Source organism: Hoplias malabaricus, chromosome X2 (assembly GCF_029633855.1).
Source record: "Hoplias malabaricus isolate fHopMal1 chromosome X2, fHopMal1.hap1, whole genome shotgun sequence".
In the NCBI taxonomy this organism is placed as follows: domain Eukaryota; kingdom Metazoa; phylum Chordata; class Actinopteri; order Characiformes; family Erythrinidae; genus Hoplias; species Hoplias malabaricus.
In genome coordinates, this window is record NC_089819.1 from 18,006,533 (window position 1) to 18,029,154 (window position 22,622).

Consider the following 22,622-nt stretch of genomic DNA (forward strand, 5'->3'; position numbering starts at 1 on the left):
AAACGCTGAGTAGAAACACTAGATAAGCATGTGTTCAGAGACTTTTGGAAATAGCTATTTATTCTTAGTATTTCAAATATCACCAAAATACCTCAGGAGCTGAGCACTGAAGAGACCAAGCAGCTGCAGGCTGTGCTTGACAAGCAAGAGGCAGAGATGCATTTCCAGGAACAGGAGGCACAAAAGACCCAAAAGAAGCTGGATGAGGCACAGAACAAGGTGGAGGCAATGATGGCTGAGGTGGAAATGCTCAGACTAAAACTGCAAGATGGAGAGAAGAACACAGAATTGATGAGGAAGCCTTTGGAGACCCTGCAAGAAGAGAGGAACTGTCTAGCCAAGCAACTGAAGCAGCTCAGATTTAAAAACCATCAGCTGAAGGTAAAATAGCAATAAATCATTTTGGATGTTTGATTTTTTTCTATCAGATTCCTGGTTTATTAGGGTAGTTTGTATACATAACCACTGGTTATTTATCAGGTGCTCTTTTATGACTGCAGTTTTTTAGGTTTACAATTACTGACTGAAAATGTGTTTATTACACACACTTTCACTGTAGCTCTACACTTTATACCAATGGTAAGGTTGTGTTATAGGCCTGTAATTTTTATAAATATTTTGTACAGGATAAAAAATAATAGCAATTTTAGGTATGTCCCTGTAAAGTGTTTTTGCCCCTGATCCCAATCTGAGAAGATTAACATTAAGACTCTGGGCAAGGTACAATGTATAAATTTAAATATATACCTTATATATTATATAGTCTATGATTTATATATTCTTATATATTCTATAATTTCTTATATATTCTATAATTTAATTCTACTATCAGATATAAAAATTTCCTTGATCAGCCCAATAACGTTCCTTGAGATCGCATTGGGAATACTCTACATAATATGATGATAATGGAAGTTGCTTTTGGATTGATGCTTTCATTCATTCCATGTTCAATTTTGAGTGATTCCTTAAACTTTTTCTTTTATTTAATTTTTTCAATAAATTAATCTATGGCGGCACAATGGTGGAGCAGGTAGTGTCACAGTCACACAACTCAAGTCCCACTCCAGGTGACTGTCTGTGAGGAGTTTGGTGTGTTCTCCGTGTCCATGTGGGTTCCCTCCGGGAGCTCGGGTTTCCTCCCACTGTCCAAAAACACACGTTGGTAGGTGGATTGGCGACAAAAAAGTGTGTGTGTGTGTGTGTTACCTTGTGAAGGACTGGCGCCCCCTCCAGGGTGTTTTCCTGCCTTGCGCCCAATGATTCCGGGTAGGCTCCAGACCCATCGTGACCCTGAACTGGATAAGCGGTTACAGTCAGTGAATGTATGAGTAATCATATCTATGATTTGTTCATTTGATAAAAGAGCTGAGTGAACATCCTCCAAAATGTGGTGATCCCATTATTTTTTGCCAAGGGTAGTGCATGAGTTAATTATTGCAAATCAATAGAAATTGGATGTCGGTAAATAAAATACAAACCAGTGAATTAACTGGAGTATTACATTCATCAGTTGTTTGTCATTGATACAATAATTTCCTACGTGTTATCTGTGCTTTCCTTGTGAGCAGTGTGCCCTGAAGGAGCCCGAAGGCAGGCTGTGTTCAGTGGCGGTAAAGGAGATTCAGCAGCAGGCAGCGCTTTCAGAAAAAAACTGCTGCATTAATCAGCTCAAGCTCAAAGGTAAATGACTCAACACAGAGCCTAATGAGGGTTTTACTTTTACAGTTGTATAGCTAATCTTCTGGTTGAGTGAAAACTATTAAACAGCATTGTACAATATGATAGGTGGTTTTTGCAATACAGTAAATAGGAAAATAAAGGTGTTACAATACTCTCATGTTTCTAAGTTCAAGACATAGTACAAAGTTCTACTTATACAGAGGGGTTTAGCTCAGATAAATTATCGTTGTTTAACAGAACTCTGTTTATGCCCAAATAATCATAGCTTTTGGAATTCATTAGCCCCGTTTGTGAGCATGGGTGTTTGACTTGATATATTATTGAAGTGATACACTTCTAATTACACCATTAAATTCTACCTTTAAAAGCATGTATACACAAAAAGTGATGAACGCACATTAATCATTTATCATTAATCACATCAAGACATATAGTACTATGGCAATATGTTATTAATTTGGAAGCAACATAAATTTGTCACTTGTCCGTGTATGACATTAAAATGTCTTAGTGTTCTGCCATATCCAGCTGCCTAATTATCGGTTACTGACACTGTATTGGTTCTGTATAGAAGAGCAGGAGGTTTTGATAGAGCAGCACAGCAGGAAGACAGAAGAGTTGCAAGAGCAGAACAAAATACTCAAAGCCCAGCTAAATCACACTCTAACAAGACTGAAGCAGGCCAAGGGCACCCTCAGAACACTGGAGGGAGCTGACGGACATGGTACAAACACCCCCCCCAACCCACACACACACCCATTTGCCCAATGAACTTTTTCCCTTTATATGACCCATACTTAACAAATGAAACAGATTGTTTAAGAAACTTTGTATAAATATGCACAGAAATATGGGCCTCCATCTCCAGTAAGAACCCGGCTCATGTTTAAAGCTAGAGGATGTTTTCACGAAAAACATTTATAGCAAAAGTTAAAGTTCAGTGTTCGTCCTAAGTGGTGAGATCTAGGTCTATTTAGTATAATAGGTGGAAGACCAAACACTTTGACTCTCTGGAGTCATTTAATCTGTTTAAGGAGTGTGGCCTACCCTGTATTATCCCTGGGTTGTGGATAATGGCAGGAAGGCTACACACTGAGAGGCTAGTTTTGGAGCATCTTAGAGCTGTAACTTCCTCCTATTATTCCATCGTGTTCTTTTCCGTCATGTGACTACGTAATTCGACTCCCTCGTTTGTTCGTTTGCTGCTTTCACACCACGTCATTGTGGTACGATACTGTTAAATAACAGTAATGCATTGTATTTGGATAAATGCATTAGGGAGCCTTGTGTTTGCATTTGACAAACTAACCACAAAAGTCAGATTGCTGTAAAGCAGCTTGCAGTGTTGTTTTGGTGCTATTGAAGGAGTCGTAGGGACATTCAGGGAGAACAAGAACAATGTGACATCATATGACACAAGTTTAAGTGCATTTAGATGCTAAACAAAACATCCTTTTACATGCTGACAATAGCTGAACCCTATAGCCTAGCTTTTGTCTCTACAGTTCATGTGAAGCAGCTTAAAAAATATGACTGATTCTGAATGTTATTCAAAGTTGAAATGTAAAAAGTTTTGTCTACTGAGCCTGTGTTAGTCTGTGGCAGTTAGGATTGCATCAGAAACATATTCTTCACCTCTGAAAAAATACAAACACTATTTTAAATCAAACAGAAAATGTGACTTGATGACAGCAGTGGTGATACACAGATTTTATTTTATTTTATTCTTATTATTTATTTTCTTTTTGGGACGTTTGGCACTACAGGATTGCAGGTAGCCTTGGGGATGCAGAAGCAAATTACTGCAAAACGAGAGCAGATTGATCATCTCCAGAGCCATGTACAGATGTTAGAGGAGACCACAGACAAGCTTACACAGGTACAGCTGGTTATCAGTAACTCCATTCTGTTTATGAATGGTTTTATAATGTTAAACAATGTTAATTAAAGCTGTGCATCTTGATAAATAATAATAATATAATAATAATAAAATATAAATAATAATAAATGCATCATGCTTTTACACAGCACTACATTTAAAAAAAATTTTTAAACATTGGTCCACACCAGTAATGTTCAGATTTGAAGTTTCTCGTATTTGTCTTTTTTTATATAAAAAAACTGTCATGTATATTGTTAACCATGTTACATTTCTAAATCTACCATTCAGTCAACAACTAATCTTAGTAATTTAGTCAAAACAAAGATTATTTACCATTAGTATTCATAAATACACAGTAACAAAAACATCACCTGTTTAAATCACAGGCATAAATAGTGGTTGAAAAATTCAGCTCTAAAAATATCTGTTTAGTTTTTGGTTTTGGAAATTTCCTGAAAATATATTTAGATTTGAAATACATTCAGACAGAATCTCAGGCCTGATTAAAACTCTAAACAGAAACTTGTAAGCATTCTGTTCCAATTTATACATGTGCATATGGATTTGCAGGAGAAGCGTTATCTGGTGATGAAGAGCAAACGTCATTTGCAGGAGCTGCATTTTGAAAAGGAGATTAGGAAGAGGCTGGAGACTGAACTGGACACACTGCGTACAAATGAGAAACTGCTGAAGAGCAAGGTTGAGGAAATGCATGCAGCCCTGCACAAGGTTCTCAGTAAACTGATCTACATTTTAGATGATGAATATATTTCAGTACATGTGTTTATAAGGTGAAGGGTATGATTTTTTTTTACCATGTACATTGACCATTATGCTTTATCACTTCCAGATGTCAGACAGCTTTGCAGAGTGCCAAGAGTTCATCCAGAAGCAAGAACAAGAGATCATAAGACTGAAACTCCAGCATGCTCTAGAGCTTAAGGTATTCATTTTTCTGAAGAATTTCTCCAACTATGAACATCGGTTGCTATCATCATTCCCCTGTTTTCACAATATTGCTTTGTGTATCTTGTGTAGGAACTACAAGGCCAAAACATGAGGGCCATAAGCAACATCCATAGATCCCACCCCATCTCCAGTCCTACCATGCCAGAGCAACTGCCTAATTTTCAGAACAACTCCACCAGCCATACAGAGGTATAAATCTGAAAAGGGGGTTTTCCAAATATCAACATTTTATCTGAAGGAATGCTTTGAAACATGATTTCTCTGGCTTGTGTCCAGGTTAACATAGGATGCCAAAGGCCTAGCCCCACTCTGCAGCTGCGAAGTACGTTAACGGAATTGTACAGTGCAATCAGTGAGAGCCAGGGTCCTGACACAAGCCTAGCCACCAGGATGAGGTCTGATGAAAGCTACAGGAAAAAGAAAGCTACAAAGTAAGAAACTAGTCTCAAATGAGTCATCATGTAGCCTCTATATAGGCAGCAATAACAGAGAAACAGTGAGAAGAAAGAATTGTTCATATTACCAGGAAATACAGCACATTCATGGTTTCACAATTTTAGTGAATTATTAACAGATGTGTTAATCCACCTCAACCTCAATGGAGGTGGTTAATCCACCTCCATCCCACTTCAACTAACCTCTTATTGAAAATATAAAAAAAAAAAATACAAAACAAAAAAACAAAAACAAAAAACTTTTACAATAGACAACATTTGAATTTGCTGCACATCAAGCTCTCTATGCTGAATCCATGTGAATGATGTGATGTGTAAACATAACCTGCTGTAGCCTCCCACCATTTCACAGATGTTCAGTCTCTCTCCAGCTCACAAGTAATATTTGCCTCACCATGTCTGTAAAACGGTCCACTTGCTTGCACATATATGATCACATCAGCTAAATTCTGTATTAATTCTGCTTGGCAACCATAGCATTCTGGGTGGGACGTGCGCAGGACTAATAAAACACCCACCAAAAAAAAACCCTGAAAGCCCTCTCAACATGTTTAGGTTTTAGATGCTCATCATTGCGTAACGATGCCAATGACTTTTCATAATTCAGTCATTAAGCCATGAACAGTGTGATTGGAATCTTAAGTTACTAATTCAGTGTAAAATAGTGTACTGTATAGGATGCAAAACTATGCTATGACTTGGATACCCAGCAACAAATGGCATGGCTTTCGGAGGCATTAAATAATTCAGATGTTCAGAAAATCACTACGATGAAAATGTCAGACTCAGTAAGCATTAAACATTCAACTTTAAATAAAAACAAAAAAACAAACATAAAAAAACTGTGGAATTCAGTTGAAAAAATGTGGAATAGCAGTTTGAAGTCACCAAAGCCAAAGTGCCAGAAGGGTGATTAAACAGTGACAGTTACAAGTGACAGGATCTTGAGCTTAATATTGCCAAAGGCTTGTTGCTTATTCCTTCATGCAAGTGTGTCTGTTTCTACAGTGCTTCCTTTGAGCTTGCTTGAGACACCTATATATATGCGTGGTATTCTGTAACAAATGAACGTATAGAAGTATTTCCTGCTTGTGGTTTCTGCTTTCTGTCTTCTTTGTTTTGCACTATGTGAATGTCAAATGATTGCTCTGAATTGCAGCTAATGCATGTGTGGCTTTTCTTGCATGTCTTGCTGTAATGCAGTGAGCAGGGTCCTCTCCAAAGGACTGACCTCGATAAACTGGACGTGAGCTGTGCTTATTCAGCAGACAGTGAGTCCTCGTGCCTATGCTTCTGTGAATAACCACTGTAACTAATGAATGGACAATTGCTTCTAACACAGCATGTGACAAAAGCCCTGGTTTATGTCACAAAATATCAGTCACGAGATGTTGACCAAGGTTGTAGAGTTAACTTTAATGTAAGTTTAAGGATAAGGTACATGTAATGTTCAATTCAGACCTGATGTTTGTTTTCGATTTCTCAGATGAAGAACCAGGATTTACAGCAGCTAGGCCTTGCTACAGACCTTCATCTTGTATGACTGCACTGGGACGGAGATCTCCAGTCCACTCTCTCTTAATTTCTGATGTCCCTGATATTCTAAAAACCGAAAGCCCCACTTTCCAAAGCCCAGGTATTTCCTTCAGAAAAATAAGGTCTTCATCTAATATTTAATTCTGTAATCAGTAAATATATCAACGTATGTTTGATGGACTAATTTATGACTGTTCACACTTGGTATCAAAATTTGACCAAAAATGTACTGTCAGGCTTATAGACGTATACACCTGGTAATTCTATGGGTCATGAATGCACATTTCCTCGATGTGACCACTTAAAGGGAACATCTCCGATTGTGGGGATATGCAGCTGTAAGGTGAAACCGTGTGTTTGAGGGAGAAAAACAGCAGTTGTTTATACATGGATGAAGTTTCACTTTTTATTCACTGTTTGTATTACCACAGAAACAAATTTTTAACTGGAGTTGTTTAATTTTGTAGCACTTTTGGTAATGCACTTAGTCATCTCCTGATTTGGAGGCGTTTCCACCTTAAGTGATCTGACACAGTAAAAATAAGTCAATATTACCCACTTTTGAAGCAGAAACAGTGCCATATCCTGATTTCGGTTTATGCTTTTCAACGTTTAGAGCTCTCTCCTTTGTCTCAAAGAGAGAGAAAGATTAGCACACTACACCAAACACCAAACTGAGCCAGTTTATTTGTCTACTAATCTACAGAAACTAGGGCGTCGTAAAAAACACATTAGACCAGTTTTGAGCAAACAAATAGACCAGAGAGCTAGCAAAAGGTCAGGAAACATCTGAATTTTATAAAAAGTGTTTTTTGAATACTAACATGAACTACGCCTTTTTTAATATGTTTGTCGCAAACCAATATACAGATCAGCCAAATACTTATTACAACCTCCTTGTTTCTACACTCACTGTATTCTGAAAGTATACATTTTGTAGTTCTACAATTACAGACTGTAGTATATCTGTTGCTCTGCTCCCTGTTATTCAATGATTAGGACCACCACAGAGCAGGTATCGTTTGGGTAGTGGATATTTTTGGTCGTTGGACTATTATTAGTCTAGTAGTAGCCTTGCATTGCCAAACTCTACAGAGAATCTAGTACCTTTCGCCTTTCATACTACTGCAGGAGAAAAAATTGACTGACACACAATCCAATCACCAATCACGAGTCTGCTATTTTGGCATGATGTGTGGAGGCAGTCTTTCAGTTTGGACCAGTAGCAGAGTCAGTACAAAATGATATGCAGAGGTGCATATATGTGGATGAACAGCGAACCAGTCAGAATGCCAGAAAGCCAGATTAGTGCACTGAAAGTATCACTCTCCATCAACTTGTGGGCGGAGCATCTGTGGCTTAGACAAGTCCAGCAGTGACCCTGAGGGGTTTAAAAACTCCAACCCTGCTGTGACAAGCACTGCTGTGTCTGATCCCCCAGCAGAATGCACATTAACACAATGCCACCACACCATTGTCACTGAAGCACTGAGAATGATCCACCACTCAGATCATTCCTGCAAGATCAGTGGAACTGAGAGAAGGAACAGTGAATGCTAAAAAAAATAAAAAAAATAAAAAAAAATAAATAAAAAAAAAAAAGGAAGTACCGTATTTTCCGCACTATAAGGCGCACCGGATTATAAGGCGCACCTTCATTGAATGACCTATTTTAAAACTTTGTCCATATATAAGGCGCACCGGATTATAAGGCGCATACAATAGACGCTACAGTAGAGGCTGGGGGTTACGTTATGCATCAATTAGATGGAGCTGCGCTAAAGGGAATGTCAACAAAACAGTCAGATAGGTCAGTTCAACTTTATTAATAGATTACAACCCAGCGTAGTTTAAGGTAAAACATGTAGTGCAATGTTAATATACCCCACATAGTGGGGGGGGGGGGGGGACTTTTCCTCGATTCAATAATAACAATAATCACAATATAGTAACACTCGAAATAGTGCAAAGCGATAACAATATATCAATAACTCAACGTTGCTCAAAAGTTAAAATCACACAACACACAAAATAAACACGTAAAGCTCACTTTACTAAGTTATTCCTCTATTCCCGTGTTCTTCTGCGTGACTGATCGCCTTGAGTTTAAACTCTGCGTCATATGCGTGTCTCTTAATACCGTGTTTCCCCGATAGTAAGACACCCCCGATAGTAAGACGCAGTGTGGGTTTTAGGGGGGTCGGCTAATGTAAGACGTACCCCGAAAGTAAGACATAGTAAACTGTACGTTGGAAAAATACAAGCCATAGTACCGGTACCTTTTGCTGCATTAACTGCGGGATGCGGACGGATCTGGAGCGGAATGAGCGGAGGGATGTGGAGGCCGCGGGAGCAGCAGTAATGTTGTCCGTGGTCCAACACGCAGCCTCAGTGCCCTCATGTGCAGCCGCTGGTGGCCACTCTGATTGGCATGGCCATGGTTGTCATGGAATAAATCTGTTTTATCTTCCAGTATAACATATTCAAACTGTTCGTTCTTACCGTTTTTCATTGTTTTACATGTTATACATGGAAATACCGTCATGATACGGTTGTAACAAGACATTCTTGGCACTTGCTTTTATAAAACTGTTTTATGGTGAATACCATAATGTTCAGGTTGTTAATAAATGTTAATTTTATGGTTAAAACAAAAATCGACATTTTTTACCAATATAAGACATACCCCGAAAGTAAGACATAGTGGGACTTTCGGGGGTAAAAAGAATGTAAGACACTGTCTTACTTTCGGGGAAACACGGTAGGAGCCATTTTGGGGTCTTTACATAAAAAAGAAATGGAAATGAAATATATATACCGGTATATATCCAGCATGCACCGCGCGCGGAAGAAAATGAAGTAGGCGGCTGCTTACCGTAGTTGCGAGACCTGGCTCAATATTGGTCCATATATAAGGCGCACCGGATTATAAGGCGCACTGTCGGCTTTTGAGATAATTTGAGTTTTTTAGGTGCGCCTTATAGTGCGGAAAATACGGTAGTATTAATCTTATGGATGATCAGTGTATGTAAAAATGATTATCACACCAGTTCAAGAAATTTAAACATGCTTAATTTGCTTTATTGAAACAGCTGCCAATAACCAAAATGAAGTAAGGAGACAGACTTGCGAAGAACTGCAGAATAAGCTGGACAGTCTTCAGAATTTAGTGGAGGATCTTCAGATAAAGAATCAAGGTAGGAGTATAGTATAAGAGAACAGACAGTTTACAGATGTCCAGGCAGATAAAAGAACACACATTTGTATTTATTATGTTTCTCTGTTAATTTTGCAGACATGGTGTGCATGATAAAAAGCCAAGAAAAGCGGATGAAGGGATTTAGAAAAACAAGAGGCCCTCTGAACACATGAACCTCTAGACCTGCCATGACTTTCAAATAAAGGCTTTTTAAATAAAAAAAAAAACGTGGAATTTCTACAGTAGAAGTAGAAGACACCAAGCTGTCACCTAGATACAGAACTGAACATGTGTCTTGTCTTTACATTCAAAGTGCCTTTAATGAGACAATAAAAAAAAAAAGAAACATTTTAAAAGTATATGTAAAAGATGTTGACAAATATCCTTTTTTCCATATTCTCACATATTGTAAAAATCAGAAACTTGAATAGGTGCCATTGTAATCTCATTTAAACCAGAGTAGTTACCGCTCTCCTTTAATAATTCTTCATTTCAAGTACAGCTCAGCTGTGCCACCCAGGAATAAGGCCTGAGATATATTTAAAGCTTTCCTGTCCCCTTGCGTGATGAGGATGTGGCTGCCCCTCTGGTCCTGTTCTTCTGCTCCTCCTCCACTAAGAGTGAGCTGAGAAACTGCAAGGAATTATACAATAAATTCCTAGCTGATTTGGGACGTTATACAATTCTTGTGTTCTGAGGTCCGAATGAAAAACTCTTGGCCTTACCCGGGGCATCCTCAGTCCCTCACTGATAATGAAGTGCCTGAAGGCCAGCGTTCCATGAGTGTGCTTCAGTTCTTTGTCCTGCCCAACAAGGAAATGTGAATGGATGTCACATATCTAATAAAAGAATAATATTGAAAGGCTCTATCCTTATGCTATCTGCTTATTTGCATATACAAACCTCACTTCCAAAAATGTTGGGATACTGCAAAATGTAAATAAGCAAAATGAGCAGCACCAAACAACAGGGTTTACATTAACACATATGCTGCAAAAGAGACTAGTTCCCCGTGTCAATATTCGTAGCTATTAGTGGTAGATTTACAGGGTGCTAGCTAAATTACAAATCCCTCATTGGCAACTGCTAGGGACAATATTACAGACCACTAGAGAAAAACTACTTTGGTTGCTATTAGCAGCCGCTGGTGACAGATTTACTCTTGTCTAGTATCTTGTTCAGTCACTGGACTCTTATTAAGGAGCCATGCAGAATGTGGATTGGCCTTGTCTTACTGAAATAAGTCAGACCATCCCAGAATATAACTTTCTGTCTTTCCCAATTTGTTTCCTCTTCACTAACATTCCACTCAGATGAAGTTTCACTTTGAGCCAGGGATTGTACTTCCAATTAAAGGGAGGGTAAAAATTCAGGGACAAACCATGAGATGTCCTTCTGCTTTCAGGCTAAAGAAGGAAGCTGTCATTGCCGTGGCTACAGATGGACGCTTTCGTCACCTGGCTCTTAGATCTTGCCTTGCATTATCATTCCAGAATCTCCAAACAGGGATAAAAGTGGTAGAATAATTGTATAAAAATGTGCCGGGTGGTCCCTCTCCTCTTTAGCCTGGAGGATGTGACATCAATGATTTCCTGTCCATCTTAAATGAACATGGGTCCAGAGAATGCAGCAGCATTTCTGGATGCTGTTTATATATTTTCCTCTTTCAAATTGTGAGTTGTAACTTGACTTCGTGGATGTATAGAACAACAACAGCCCATGCAGTGATGTTCATTACAGAATAGTGTCTGTTTTCAAGGCAGTGCCACACGACGTCCTAAAGGCCACAGCAAACCAATACTGGTTTTAGGCCTTGTCCTTTACATGTAGAGAGTTGTCTAGATTCTCTAAGTATTTAAATGATATATATACTATAGGTGAGAAAATACTCAAGTTATTTACTATTTAAATTGTTTGTTTTATGTTTTCAGTTAAAATTTGAATGACTGCATTTTGTTTTTATTTACATGTTGCAGTTACAGTTTCCCTTTCTGACAGTTGAGTTAGTGTGACTAGTAGTTATATGTGCACAATGATCACACCTACCGTTTCAGTGGGCTGCTGCTCAAGCTCCACGTCCCCAGGTATTGAAGGATCTCTCAGTTTCTTGTTAACAATATGCCTCTTCCATTTTTTTGAATCTAAATACAGTGTCTCATGATTTATACTGGGACTACAAACCTGGGGTATAGACAGACAACCTAATTAGTCTAAATTAATCCAAAGATAAGAACATATATAATCAAACACAACAGTCAGACACAACACCTAGTAAGAAACAAGAAAACCCAACAGCAATGGACCTAAAAATCCCAGTCACAATTAAAACTAATAGTTTACTGAACTATTCCATATAACATACGGATTGCAAATGCATCTGAATATTCTTTGTTTATTTTTGAGCTTAATGGGAACTTTTTTTAATTTTTAAATTTACTCTTTGTTTTCCTTTTTTTAATAGATTTTTGGCTTCTTCAGTACAATTCTGATACTAAGCCCTATACATTTTGACTATAAATGATTACCATGCTGCTCTATGTCCTTCACCTGTGCAGAGCTTGAGTGTTCTTTACCCGTGCACTCTACAGTGGTGCAGAGCTCCTCTGGAATTTGTTTGGCTTCCCGTGCTTGAACAGGTAATGTTAATATAGGCTTCTTCTCATGGACATTGAAAAACAGGCTCAGAACTGTGGACTCTGTGAAATTGCTGGTGTCCCCACCCTAAAAGATTTAAGTGTTCAGAGATGAAAGGTTACCTTCTAGAAGGAAATTAAATATAGGAAGGGACAGAATTGATTTGTATTTATCAGACCTGTGGTTGTGTTTAAATGATACTCTTTATCATCTTAATAACAACCCCAGCGTTTTAGAGGTTTGTAAATTGTGATCTATTGGCTCTTAAATAAGGCAGTGTATTTGCCGTGACGCAAAAACTGACCAGCGAAGCAACCCAGTCACAGAAGGGCTTGGTCACTTTCTTGATGTCTTCATCCTGAGAGGGTGAGTGCCAGTATTTTTCACCGACCATCTGGTCCTCTTTTGCACAGGTCTTTTTAACTTCCTGCCATTTATAGGGATTCCTAGAACTAAGGCCATTTACTTCCTCCTTCAAGGATCTGTGGATGTAATAACGAATTAATGTCACAGAGAGTGTGTGGATAACAACACTTATAGCAGGTTTTAATATAGGTATAAATGTGAGTATCATACAGTAGAATACATTTTAGGTTTTTTTTTTAACTCATAGATTATATTAGAGTTAATAAAATCAGTGATAAAGCAGATAATGTGTCTTTAAATGGTGAATAAGGAAGACATATTACAGTATAAATACCTTTCTAACAACAACCAGATGTACATAAAAGATCAATATTAACTCTGCAATTATTGTTACTCTGGCCCATTTAACAGAACTAAAAATGTCATGCTGTAAATGTATTAAAAGTACAGCATGGTTTAATGTAACCTTGTTTGCTAAAACTACATAACAGAATGGCAGAAATAAAAACATGAGATCAATAAATTCACTGATCTTGTTCAGTTTAAAAAGCAGTAAAGCATGTTGCTCGGGTGCTATGCTAGAAAACATACATGTTGCTGAGAGATGATTCTTTTTTCTTCTCCATTAATGACTCTTGGGTTGGGCCTTCAAAAGTTGCCACATTGTTTTCATTACGATCTTCTTCTTTTGCAAAACAAATAACATCTGACTCCTTCTTGACATGCATCTCCGGGTCCAGGACGTACAGCACGTCATTAAACAGCTGTGTAAAGGAAAAGGAAGGGAATGTTCTTTGTGTTTTCAATGTTATTGTTCTTTCACCATTCAAATGTAAATGGCAGAACTGATATAAATTCATTTTAATTCTGATGTTTGATTTGTGTTATAGGCAGTTGTAGTGGGAGAAAGCAGCTGAAGGAAATGCTTTGTCTCGAACAACATCAAAATAATTTTAGACAAATTACATAAGGCACAATATTTCAAGGTCAAAGAAACCATGCAAATGTAAAAACTTCAGAACTCTAAGTTTCTGAGTATTGCATTTCCAAGGTGATTTTAAAGGCTTAACATTACTTAAGTATGAAAATTCTCAGGGAAATATTTTTAAGGCCTAATTGCACAGCATCAACCAAACGACTACAGGCTGACAAGTGTAGCAGAGGGTTCAATCAGCCCATATTAAGAGCCTCCAGAGGTTGGACAGAAACATGTATTTAACTCAACGCGTGAACACCATCTCACTGTCTTCAGCATGGTGTTGCACAATGCCTTATAGTTCCAAGCAGGTTTTCATTACCATGTAAGTTAGCAGTGGGTTTAGAAAGACGGGTGCTATTTGCTTTGGCCTTGGGATTTGTGGAGTATTACGCAATGTCTTCTGTGGTTGTGATGTGTTAAAGGGTGGATACACAGCCAGGGTTTTTATGTCATAAATTGATCGCTACATCCCAGTTGTGTAACACACACTAATACCAGACATTACATGGAAGAGTTTCTTAACCTTATTCCTCAAGGCACCCTGCCCTGCATATTTCTTGCTTTTCCTTTTCCCAACACATCTGATTCAAATAATCAGTTAATATACAAGTCTTTACATGGGATTCTCGAGGACCAGGGTTGAGAAACACTAGTAGATACTGGTATTAATCTTAATAGTTTGAGTTCAGCAGATTAGTACACAAAGTATTAAAGTATTACTGCTTTAACATTTTATCATTTACCAGTTGCCAAGCTAGCTACATAATATCATCAATAATCTATGATGTGTCATATGCTTTTGTGTTATTACAGTTTCGTACACAAACATTACTGAGCATTCATATACTGATTATTTTAACCATATAGGAACAAGAATATAAACGTGTGCTCACCACATTAAAATTGTTATAGTAGTTTTTATAATGTCTAATTTAATTTTTTTTTATTTAACAACAATATCTAATGCTATTTATTATTTTATATTGTATATAAATAAATAAATAAGCCCTAACTGTCATTTAACCAGAACTACTGTGACAGTGAGGCAAGAACCTCCTTCCTTTCTGCTCCTTGTTCGATTGTGGGACAACTGTGTCCATTTTTACCTTACTCAAAAATCTAATCTAAAAATCAAACTCAAATGGTTCTAAGAATGCATTGTGAATTTTTTAGTATACTCAATGGTGACACCTGAAACTATACTACTTACTCAAAATCTAGCTAGTAGTAAGAGGTGCAGCTGACACACCATTAGATTAGCAGATTTTTTAATTTAATTATTTTTTTTTAATTAGCTATTTTGTTTTTAGGGGTTTAGGGGAACGCTCATTACTTCAACATGAAGTAGTTAGCCACTCAGGGGGAAAAACTCTTTGAAGAGAAATGCATGAAAACAAAGTAAAAAAAAAATACTATTTCAAACTTGTTTTTGAAAGATTACTGTTATTGTTTAATTTTTGGTGCATATTTCTCCAGCCCTTCAGAGTCTGGTGGTCCTGTCCCAGTAAACATTTAACCTGGTTCAACATTGAAATAACATAATGACTGCCGTCTAATCAACGTTCTCTTAAGGTTGAAAATGAAAGTTGAAAAGACGTCCAAACACAGACATTGAAAAGACGACTATTAGACGTATTGTGGACGTCCATTGACGTTATTAATTGGTCACCACTTAACTAACTTATTAAGATGGATTTTGGACGTTCAATGGCGTTTAAAATATGTCCTTGACAGACAGACTACTTTTAGACCTATTTTGATCGTCCAGGGACGTTCCTTGTTTACTGGGGTATGAATACTGAAAGAAATAACTGCCTAGGGTTTTCACCAAGATGGCTGTCAAATTTCCAGTGTCACGTGTGTAATATGACGGTTACCTGGGGGGGCAGTCCGCTAATTAAATGCGGATACAAGACTAGGGGATGAGCGCTAAGCCGGTGTTCCACCGCCTCCACAAACTGGCGGCGGGTTTGGCGCAGAGAGTTGAGTTTGGTGAAGCAGACCTGGTCTTTACTGAACCGTTTCTTCAGTCCCGTTACCGGACGGGCCCGGTTTTCCAGACCCAGTATCGGAGGAGTCACACCCTGCTGAGACTCAGTCAACACGCCGCTCCGCAGCGCCGGAAGTCCATCTCTAAAGTCATCCTGCCCCGGGGGCAGAAACCGCCAAGCTCTGCCATCCACCGCCCCGCAGAGCTGCTGCTTCCTCAGCGGTTGCTTTAGGCTCTTAGTCCGCAGTCTCTCCTTATACCTGCAGCAAATAACGGGAAAGATTTTTATACCGTACAAACCTACCATTGAGATAAATTGTGAATTCATGTCCTGTTCCTGACTTGGAGCTATACTTTTTTTTTTATTTTTATCGCTGCCTATCTTCAGGCCTATTATGAAACATGGAGCAGTCATACTTCATTTATTTTCTCAACATATTGATTTAGTAACTAGTATAAGAGATGTTTCTTGTACCATGAAATAATTTGATTAAATACAAACTAATATCTGTTTATCAAAAATATATATTTTTAAAAATGTATTTCTATCACCCAATGCCTTGAAATGGCTTAAATTAAGCTCTACACCTTCATTCAGTACTGATCTTTGCGTTTGTAATTTGTCCTCGCCTTCACATAACCCCCCACCTCTGGCCTGCAGTTCAGAATCCCTACCCCTCAAGTTACAGGATTGGCTCCTTAGGTTTATGATGTAAGAAACCCTGGCTCTCTGAGTTCACCCCTGTGACACTGCCTTTGGAACACTGCAGCGGAAATACACTTTTTATTTCACTTTTGATACATCTTACAAAAACACCACACAGACACGTTTATATTGTAAAAATCTGATTTTCACTGCAATGTTTCTTTGTTATTTATTTCTTTATAAGACTTGTGTAGACTTTGTTAAAATAATTTTATTTTAAGAGAGTAAGTATCTATTTTCTGAGATAATCTGTAAGTCATTATTTTGATTTTTGATCTACATTGGCTTTGAATTTCACTGGGGACAAGGTTCACACCCATTCAATTCATACAATAAATAAATGTATGGTATTTTACAAATAGCTTGATTTAAGTCTTCAAAAGAAAGGGACTCACCACGGATGCTGAGGGGCGCACTCTCGGAGCACAGTGGGACACATTCTGTCGCTCATTTCGCTGCTTTTTGTACCAGTCATCGACTTGTATTGACTGATCTTCAAACTACATCGATTTTAATTCCCAAAAACGTATACAAGTGTTGTCCACGTTTGTCCAGGTCTGTTTAGTGTGTGCGCTTGTGGTTGCTATGGAAGCAGACCCTGCCCACTCCTTACACAGAGAGCACCACTAGGAGGCGCACTGTCATCAACAAGACGGACACTACATTCATTACAGGGGAAAAACAACAACAAAGTAAATAAATTAAAAAATCCCGAATGTTTCCAAATTTGTAAGGCTTAGTGTGGTGTAGTTTTGTAGTTAACATCTCCCATAGTTTATATTTAATATGAGCATAAACAAGTTAAGCATACATTCAGCAAACCACTGTGGCCAGGTCAGTCCTCTAGTCATTTTGATAAACCATCTCCAGTTAAATGCTTAGGAGAGAGGCCTACAACAGGAAGTGTTAATACAACACTGTAAAACCCCTATGGGCTGTAATTTGGGGGTAGAACATTTCACTGTTCATAAATATGGATTTTTTTTCTACAGCCATTAAAATGTTTCCCTGAAGATTTTCACTGCTCACTTAAAACGTTAAGCTGAAATGTACTTGTTTTATACGAGTTACCCAGGTGCTAAAGTAGTTGTGAAGGGCAATTGTTTCCAAAAAATGTGTAGCCTGAGGTTGTAAGTAATTTTTAAACAATCTCAAACCTGTTAGGGCCTTAGACATGCCTGAAAGTGACTGCTGTGCCAGTATCATAAGTGTTAACAGAACGTAACCTATTATTTGCACAATCAACACAGCTGCTGTATTTTTATTTTGATTATTTATCATTTTGGTTCCTTTTTTTTTTTGTTAACCCTTATCCTCCCTCCGTCTTTTTGGTCTGGGTTGTTTAGCAATGCTTGTGTTTTTTGTAGTAATTTCATTAATTGTCTTCATTGCTTTTTATGCTCTTATATAATTGAAATAGATAATTATAATACATGTACACGATCTTGTTTAAATAAAAACACTGAGGAGAAAAAAAATCTAATGTAATAGATTTATGCTCAGAATGAGAACCCTCTTATGCTCCTTGGGATTGCATCTACAGGTGCTGGTCATAAAATTAGAATATCATGAAAATGCTCATTTATTTCAGTAATTTCATTCAAAATGTGAAATTTGTATATTATACTCATTCATTACACACACACTGATATATTTTGTTTCTTAGAAAATTAGAATTTTGTGAAAAGGTTCAACATTGAAGACACCTGGTGCCACACTCTAATCAGCTAATTAACTCAAACCACCTGCAAAGGCCTTTAAATGGTCTCTCAGTCTAGTTCTATAGGCTACACAATCATCGGGAACACTGTGGACTTGACAGTTGTCCAAAAGAGTCATTGCTAAAGAGGCTGGGTGTTCACAGACCTCTGTGTCCAAGCACATTAATAGAGAGGCAAAGGGAAGGAAAAAAATTGTTAGACAAAGATGTACCAGCAACAGGGATAACCACACCCTGGAGAGGATTGTGAAACAAAACCCTTTCAAAAATGTGGGGGAGATCCACAAAGACTGGACTGCAGCTGGAGTCAGTGCTTCAAGAACAACCACACACAGATGTATGCAAGACATGGGTTTCAGCGTCACATTCTTTATGTCAAGCCACTCTTGAACAAGAGACAGTGTCAGAAGTCAGAAGCATCTTGCCTGCGCTAAAGACAAAAAGGACTGGACCGCTGCGGAATGGTCCAAAGTTATGTTCTCTGATGAAAGTATATTTTGCATTTCCTTTGGAAATCAAGGTCCCTGAGTCTGGAGGAAGAGAGGAGAGGAACAGAATCCACGTTACTTGAGGTCCAGTGTAAAGTTTCCACAGTCAGTGATGGTTTGTGGTGCCATGTCATCTGCTGGCGTTGGTCCACTGTGTTTTCTGAGGTCCAAGGTCAATGCAGCCGTCTACCAGGAAGTTTTAGAGCACTTCATGCTTCCTGCTGCTGACCAACTTTATGGAGATGCAGATTTTATTTTCCAACACGACTTGGCACCTGCATACAGTGCCAAACCTACCATTACCTGTTTTAAGGACCATGCTGTCCCTGTTCTTAATTGGCCAGCAAATTCTCCTAACCTTAACCCCATAGAAAATCTATAGGGTATTGAGAAGAGGAAGATGCAATACGTCAGACCCAACAATGCAGAAGAGCTGAAGGCCACTATCAGAGTAACCTGGGCTCTCATATAACACCTGAGCAGTGCCACAGACTGATCGACTCCATGCCACGCCGCATTGCTGCAGTAATTCAGGCAAATGGAGCCCCAACAGTATTGAGTGTGCTATACATGCTCATACTTGTCATGTTCATACTTTTCAGTTGGCCAGCATTTCTAAAAATCCTTTTTTGTACTGGCCTTAAGTAATATTCTGATTTTCTGAAATACTGAATTTGGGGTTTTCATTAGTTGTCAGTTGTAATCATCAAAGTAAAAGAAATAAACACTTGAAATATATCAGTCTGTGTGTAATGAATGAGTATAGCATACAAGTTTCACTATTTGAATGGTGTTACTGAAATAAAACAACATTTTCATGATATTCTAATTTTATGACCAGCACCTGTATATTGGGATTATGTTAAAAGCAGGTTTACAAGTGAGATCAGGGGCATTCCACAAATGTTTGGGGCAGATTTTCTGGGCCTAACTCCCCTACCCCAAAAAGACTATTAGTGTATTTCCACCATTCCCCACTGTAAAGCCCCTGTAAGAAGTGAGATTAACAACGACATTTAGTGTAACTAGTAAAAATTTTCAGAAGTAGCTACACACTCAGAAAAAAATGTACGGTAGAGTTACATTAATGGTCACTAATGGTACAAACAGTGTAATGTACCTTTAAAGGTAGAACAGTGCTGTTAAATTCCAGTTGTGTTCCCTTAAGTTACATGACATTCTGTTCTCCAGAAGGAGAGGTGAATATTTGTAATCACTCATTAAAGAAATGTGTAAGAACTGTCTTGGAGATGAAATGGGGTGTATGAAATCAACACAGTTAAAACTACAATTAGAATAATGTACAATAATATTCCCTAACTAAAGATACTGAAATGTACCATTAAGGGCGTACCACAACAATGAATATTTTTCTTACAGTGTACACCAGGTCCAGAAAGTAACAGTATCTATTTTACTATAATCCTGGAGAAGATTTTTATTTTTACTTTTCACATTTCCACCTCTCAAGATCTATGAGAAAAGCCGAAATTAATGTGTAACGTCAAATAAAAAAAAAAATCTCAAATATATTTAGATCGGCCATTTTCTGGCTGCATGACCAGGTGAAAGCACATGTTTTGTCTGAACCTTTTCTAATTTTTGCCAAGTTTGGATGAAACTTGTCTGTTTAAGAGAACTGGGATTATAAGAATACACTACACATTCAGTAAGAGTTTAACTATATATATATATATATATATATATATATATATATATATATATATATATATTTAAACAATATACCAACATTTAAAATGTATGTCTAACACATGATTGTGTCGTTCATGAAAAAGCACAGTCAGTGATCACAACTAGGCATGGTGGTTTGGGGCTTAAGCTGTAAACACCCATAACTATGCTTTTTTACTGAGTTTCTTATGTAAGTTCTGTGATATTTGTGGTGTATTATATTTTGAGGTCTGGGACAGCAGGTACTAAAAAGGTTGCATTTGAGTCAAAACTTTAACCTGAGTCAAACCAGTCTGTGTAGGAGGGGAAAAAAGAGCATTACCTAACATGTTTTTCAATAACTACTCCTATGATGTACAGTAGTGAGGAGCTGAAGTGTGAACCTCCTTACAGGCCTTTATGTTTTAAGAGGTTAAGGCAAATGCTGCTTGCTTTTTAATCAGTATTAAATTAAGTTTAAGCAAAAGCCAGCCATGTGAGGAATGAACACAAACATAAACATTCCAGTAATTTCGCTCTGATATATCCAGCTCATGCCAGTGGCTCTGCGTGCTGTACACATGTGATGAAGGTTTGGCTTCATAAAGAGGCCGGGAAGAGAGTTTACATTTGGGAAAAGAGACAGAAGCAGCTCTGTCTGCAGCCAGATCCTCAGTTAATGCTCTGTAAGTAGGACAATACTGTCCTCTCACTCTTCATTGCAACTCTGCAACCTCAGTTTTAAAACTCTCTGCCCTGTTGAGTGCACCCTTTTAACAGAAGTTGGAAAATGATGCGTGATTATGGTTTTATAACATGACTCAGAATATCGAACGGTAGGAGGTCATAAACACGAATAAAAAAGTATATGATCATAAAAACAAATTATCTTTTATAATTTGAACATAAAGTAACTAATGTCAGAAGCATTTCAGTAGTTTATGACCATGTTATAAATATAGGCACACAGATGGACACACTTTAAACAAAAGGCAAAATATTTGTTTTGGAGCTATGCCTTAGAATCGTTTTTGGGATACATTCCTTTTTTTTTTTTTTTTTTTTCCTAAAAACTGCTAATCAACACACAGAACTTTAAACGGGAAATCCAGCAATGTTATAAACTGTTTGCATAAATAAAGTCATAAGATTTAAACAAAAACCATTTGTTTTCATTCAAAATGTCCCATTTCAGACAAACTTATTACGCCAGTACAATTTACAGAAGTGCTGATTGCAAATAGATGGCTGTAGAGCTATTTCACACTAAGCTATTAAATGGAATTTTTATGAGCACATGCACTAATGCAGATGGCATTTGTTTTGTGATTGTTTTGTCCTAAAATGTGCTTTTTACAAATCAGTTTATGGTAGAGAATTACATGCAGATGTTCTACTGTAAAACATTTTAACATTGTTTGATGATAATTTTACCCATCTCAACACTATATATAATACACAGGAGACGTCTATTGTCAGTCATTGTTTTATATAGTAAATATAATGGCTACAAATAAGGAATAATACAGGAGAGGAAGTGCTATATTACCACAGTTCTGTCATTGCAGAAAAAATACAAATAGTTTATCAGCATTCCACAAGGTAAAGTAATAACATTCTCTCATTATTGTGCAATATTTGCAGTCCTAGCCAATCACATTGTGGGTTTGGAACTAAAATTAGTGTAACTTGCCTTATGTGCATTGCAACACTTGGTTCCTTTCACCAAACACTGCAAAGAATGTGTCAGTATTTGTCCTTACAATGAACCATTCAACATCAAACTACTGTTATTGTCTTTTTACATCTCAGTAAATGAAATATACAAACATGCAGCAAAATTAGAACAGTGCTATTAAGAAACAGACAAATTCTTTAGAGTGATACCATTGGAAAACCACTACTCTATTTGATTTATTTACCTTTAAAATTGTTTTTAACATATAATCTCTTCAAAATAAAGGAGATAAAGGACTTCTTTGTAGCTAGGCCAAGAAAAAATACACATCTGTTTTTCTGAAGAACATTGTAATAAATACCTCTATAAAGGAATGCTCCATTGTTCATAATATAACAGGAAACATGTTGATGCAAACGGCATTAAAGTATAGGAAAAGGTTTTTACTGTAAATCTAGAAGTCTCTAATGGGTCAATGGTCTAAAGGGGTGGCACAGTGGAGCTTCAGGTAGTGTTATTGCTCCAAGTTTTCAGAGTCATGGTTTTGATTCCTGCCTCAGGTCACTGTCTTTGAGAAGTCTGGTGTATTCCCACGTGTGAGTTTGTGAGTGATTACATGAGTGTGTGATACCCAGTTATGGATTGGCACCCTGTCCTGGGTGTGTT

General features: G+C 37.6%; 2 protein-coding genes across 9 annotated transcripts in view; one reads left to right on the forward strand and one right to left on the reverse strand.

Moving 5' to 3' along the window:
- LOC136676960 (coiled-coil domain-containing protein 158-like) overlaps positions 1–10,534 on the forward strand; it is a 35,095-nt gene extending 24,561 nt beyond the window's left edge. For 4 of the 5 annotated variants that reach the window (XM_066654280.1, XM_066654278.1, XM_066654282.1 and 1 more), the window contains 12 exons: positions 97–381; positions 1,572–1,683; positions 2,255–2,407; positions 3,450–3,562; positions 4,136–4,294; positions 4,416–4,508; positions 4,604–4,723; positions 4,811–4,965; positions 6,193–6,260; positions 6,476–6,625; positions 9,618–9,722; positions 9,821–10,534. In XM_066654280.1, the coding sequence (XP_066510377.1) occupies positions 97–381; positions 1,572–1,683; positions 2,255–2,407; positions 3,450–3,562; positions 4,136–4,294; positions 4,416–4,508; positions 4,604–4,723; positions 4,811–4,965; positions 6,193–6,260; positions 6,476–6,625; positions 9,618–9,722; positions 9,821–9,897 (1,590 nt within the window). In that variant the 3' untranslated portion in view covers positions 9,898–10,534. The remainder of the gene's footprint in view (positions 1–96; positions 382–1,571; positions 1,684–2,254; positions 2,408–3,449; positions 3,563–4,135; positions 4,295–4,415; positions 4,509–4,603; positions 4,724–4,810; positions 4,966–6,192; positions 6,261–6,475; positions 6,626–9,617; positions 9,723–9,820) is intronic. The other variant, XM_066654279.1, reaches the window with a different exon arrangement.
- LOC136676963 (protein FAM47E-like) lies at positions 10,202–16,920 on the reverse strand. 4 transcript variants are annotated; one of them, XM_066654287.1, is made up of 8 exons: positions 16,795–16,920; positions 15,707–15,953; positions 13,316–13,488; positions 12,663–12,840; positions 12,272–12,445; positions 11,771–11,905; positions 10,450–10,563; positions 10,202–10,357 (listed from the first exon to the last, which is right to left on the reverse strand). In XM_066654287.1, exons 1-8 carry the CDS (start codon positions 16,872–16,874, stop codon positions 10,265–10,267), a joined length of 1,194 nt encoding a protein of 397 aa, XP_066510384.1. In that variant the 5' UTR covers positions 16,875–16,920; the 3' UTR covers positions 10,202–10,264. The 4 variants fall into 4 exon arrangements, with proteins under 4 accessions (XP_066510384.1, XP_066510383.1, XP_066510382.1 ...); XM_066654286.1 differs by having other exon boundaries at positions 10,450–10,527; positions 15,581–15,953; XM_066654285.1 differs by having other exon boundaries at positions 15,581–15,953.
- Between the last annotated feature and the right edge of the window lie 5,702 nt (positions 16,921–22,622).

Bases quoted from the DNA above. Each gene is read 5' to 3' on its own strand.
- LOC136676963 (XM_066654285.1), bottom strand. From the start codon at position 16,874: ATGACTGGTACAAAAAGCAGCGAAATGAGCGACAGAATGTGTCCCACT. The intron at 15,954-16,794 runs GTGAGTCCCTTT...TATTTGCTGCAG, and splicing joins TGCGCCCCTCAGCATCCGTG to GTATAAGGAGAGACTGCGGA. The intron at 12,446-12,662 runs GTCAGTTTTTGC...TAAATCTTTTAG, and splicing joins GTGACTGGGTTGCTTCGCTG to GGTGGGGACACCAGCAATTT.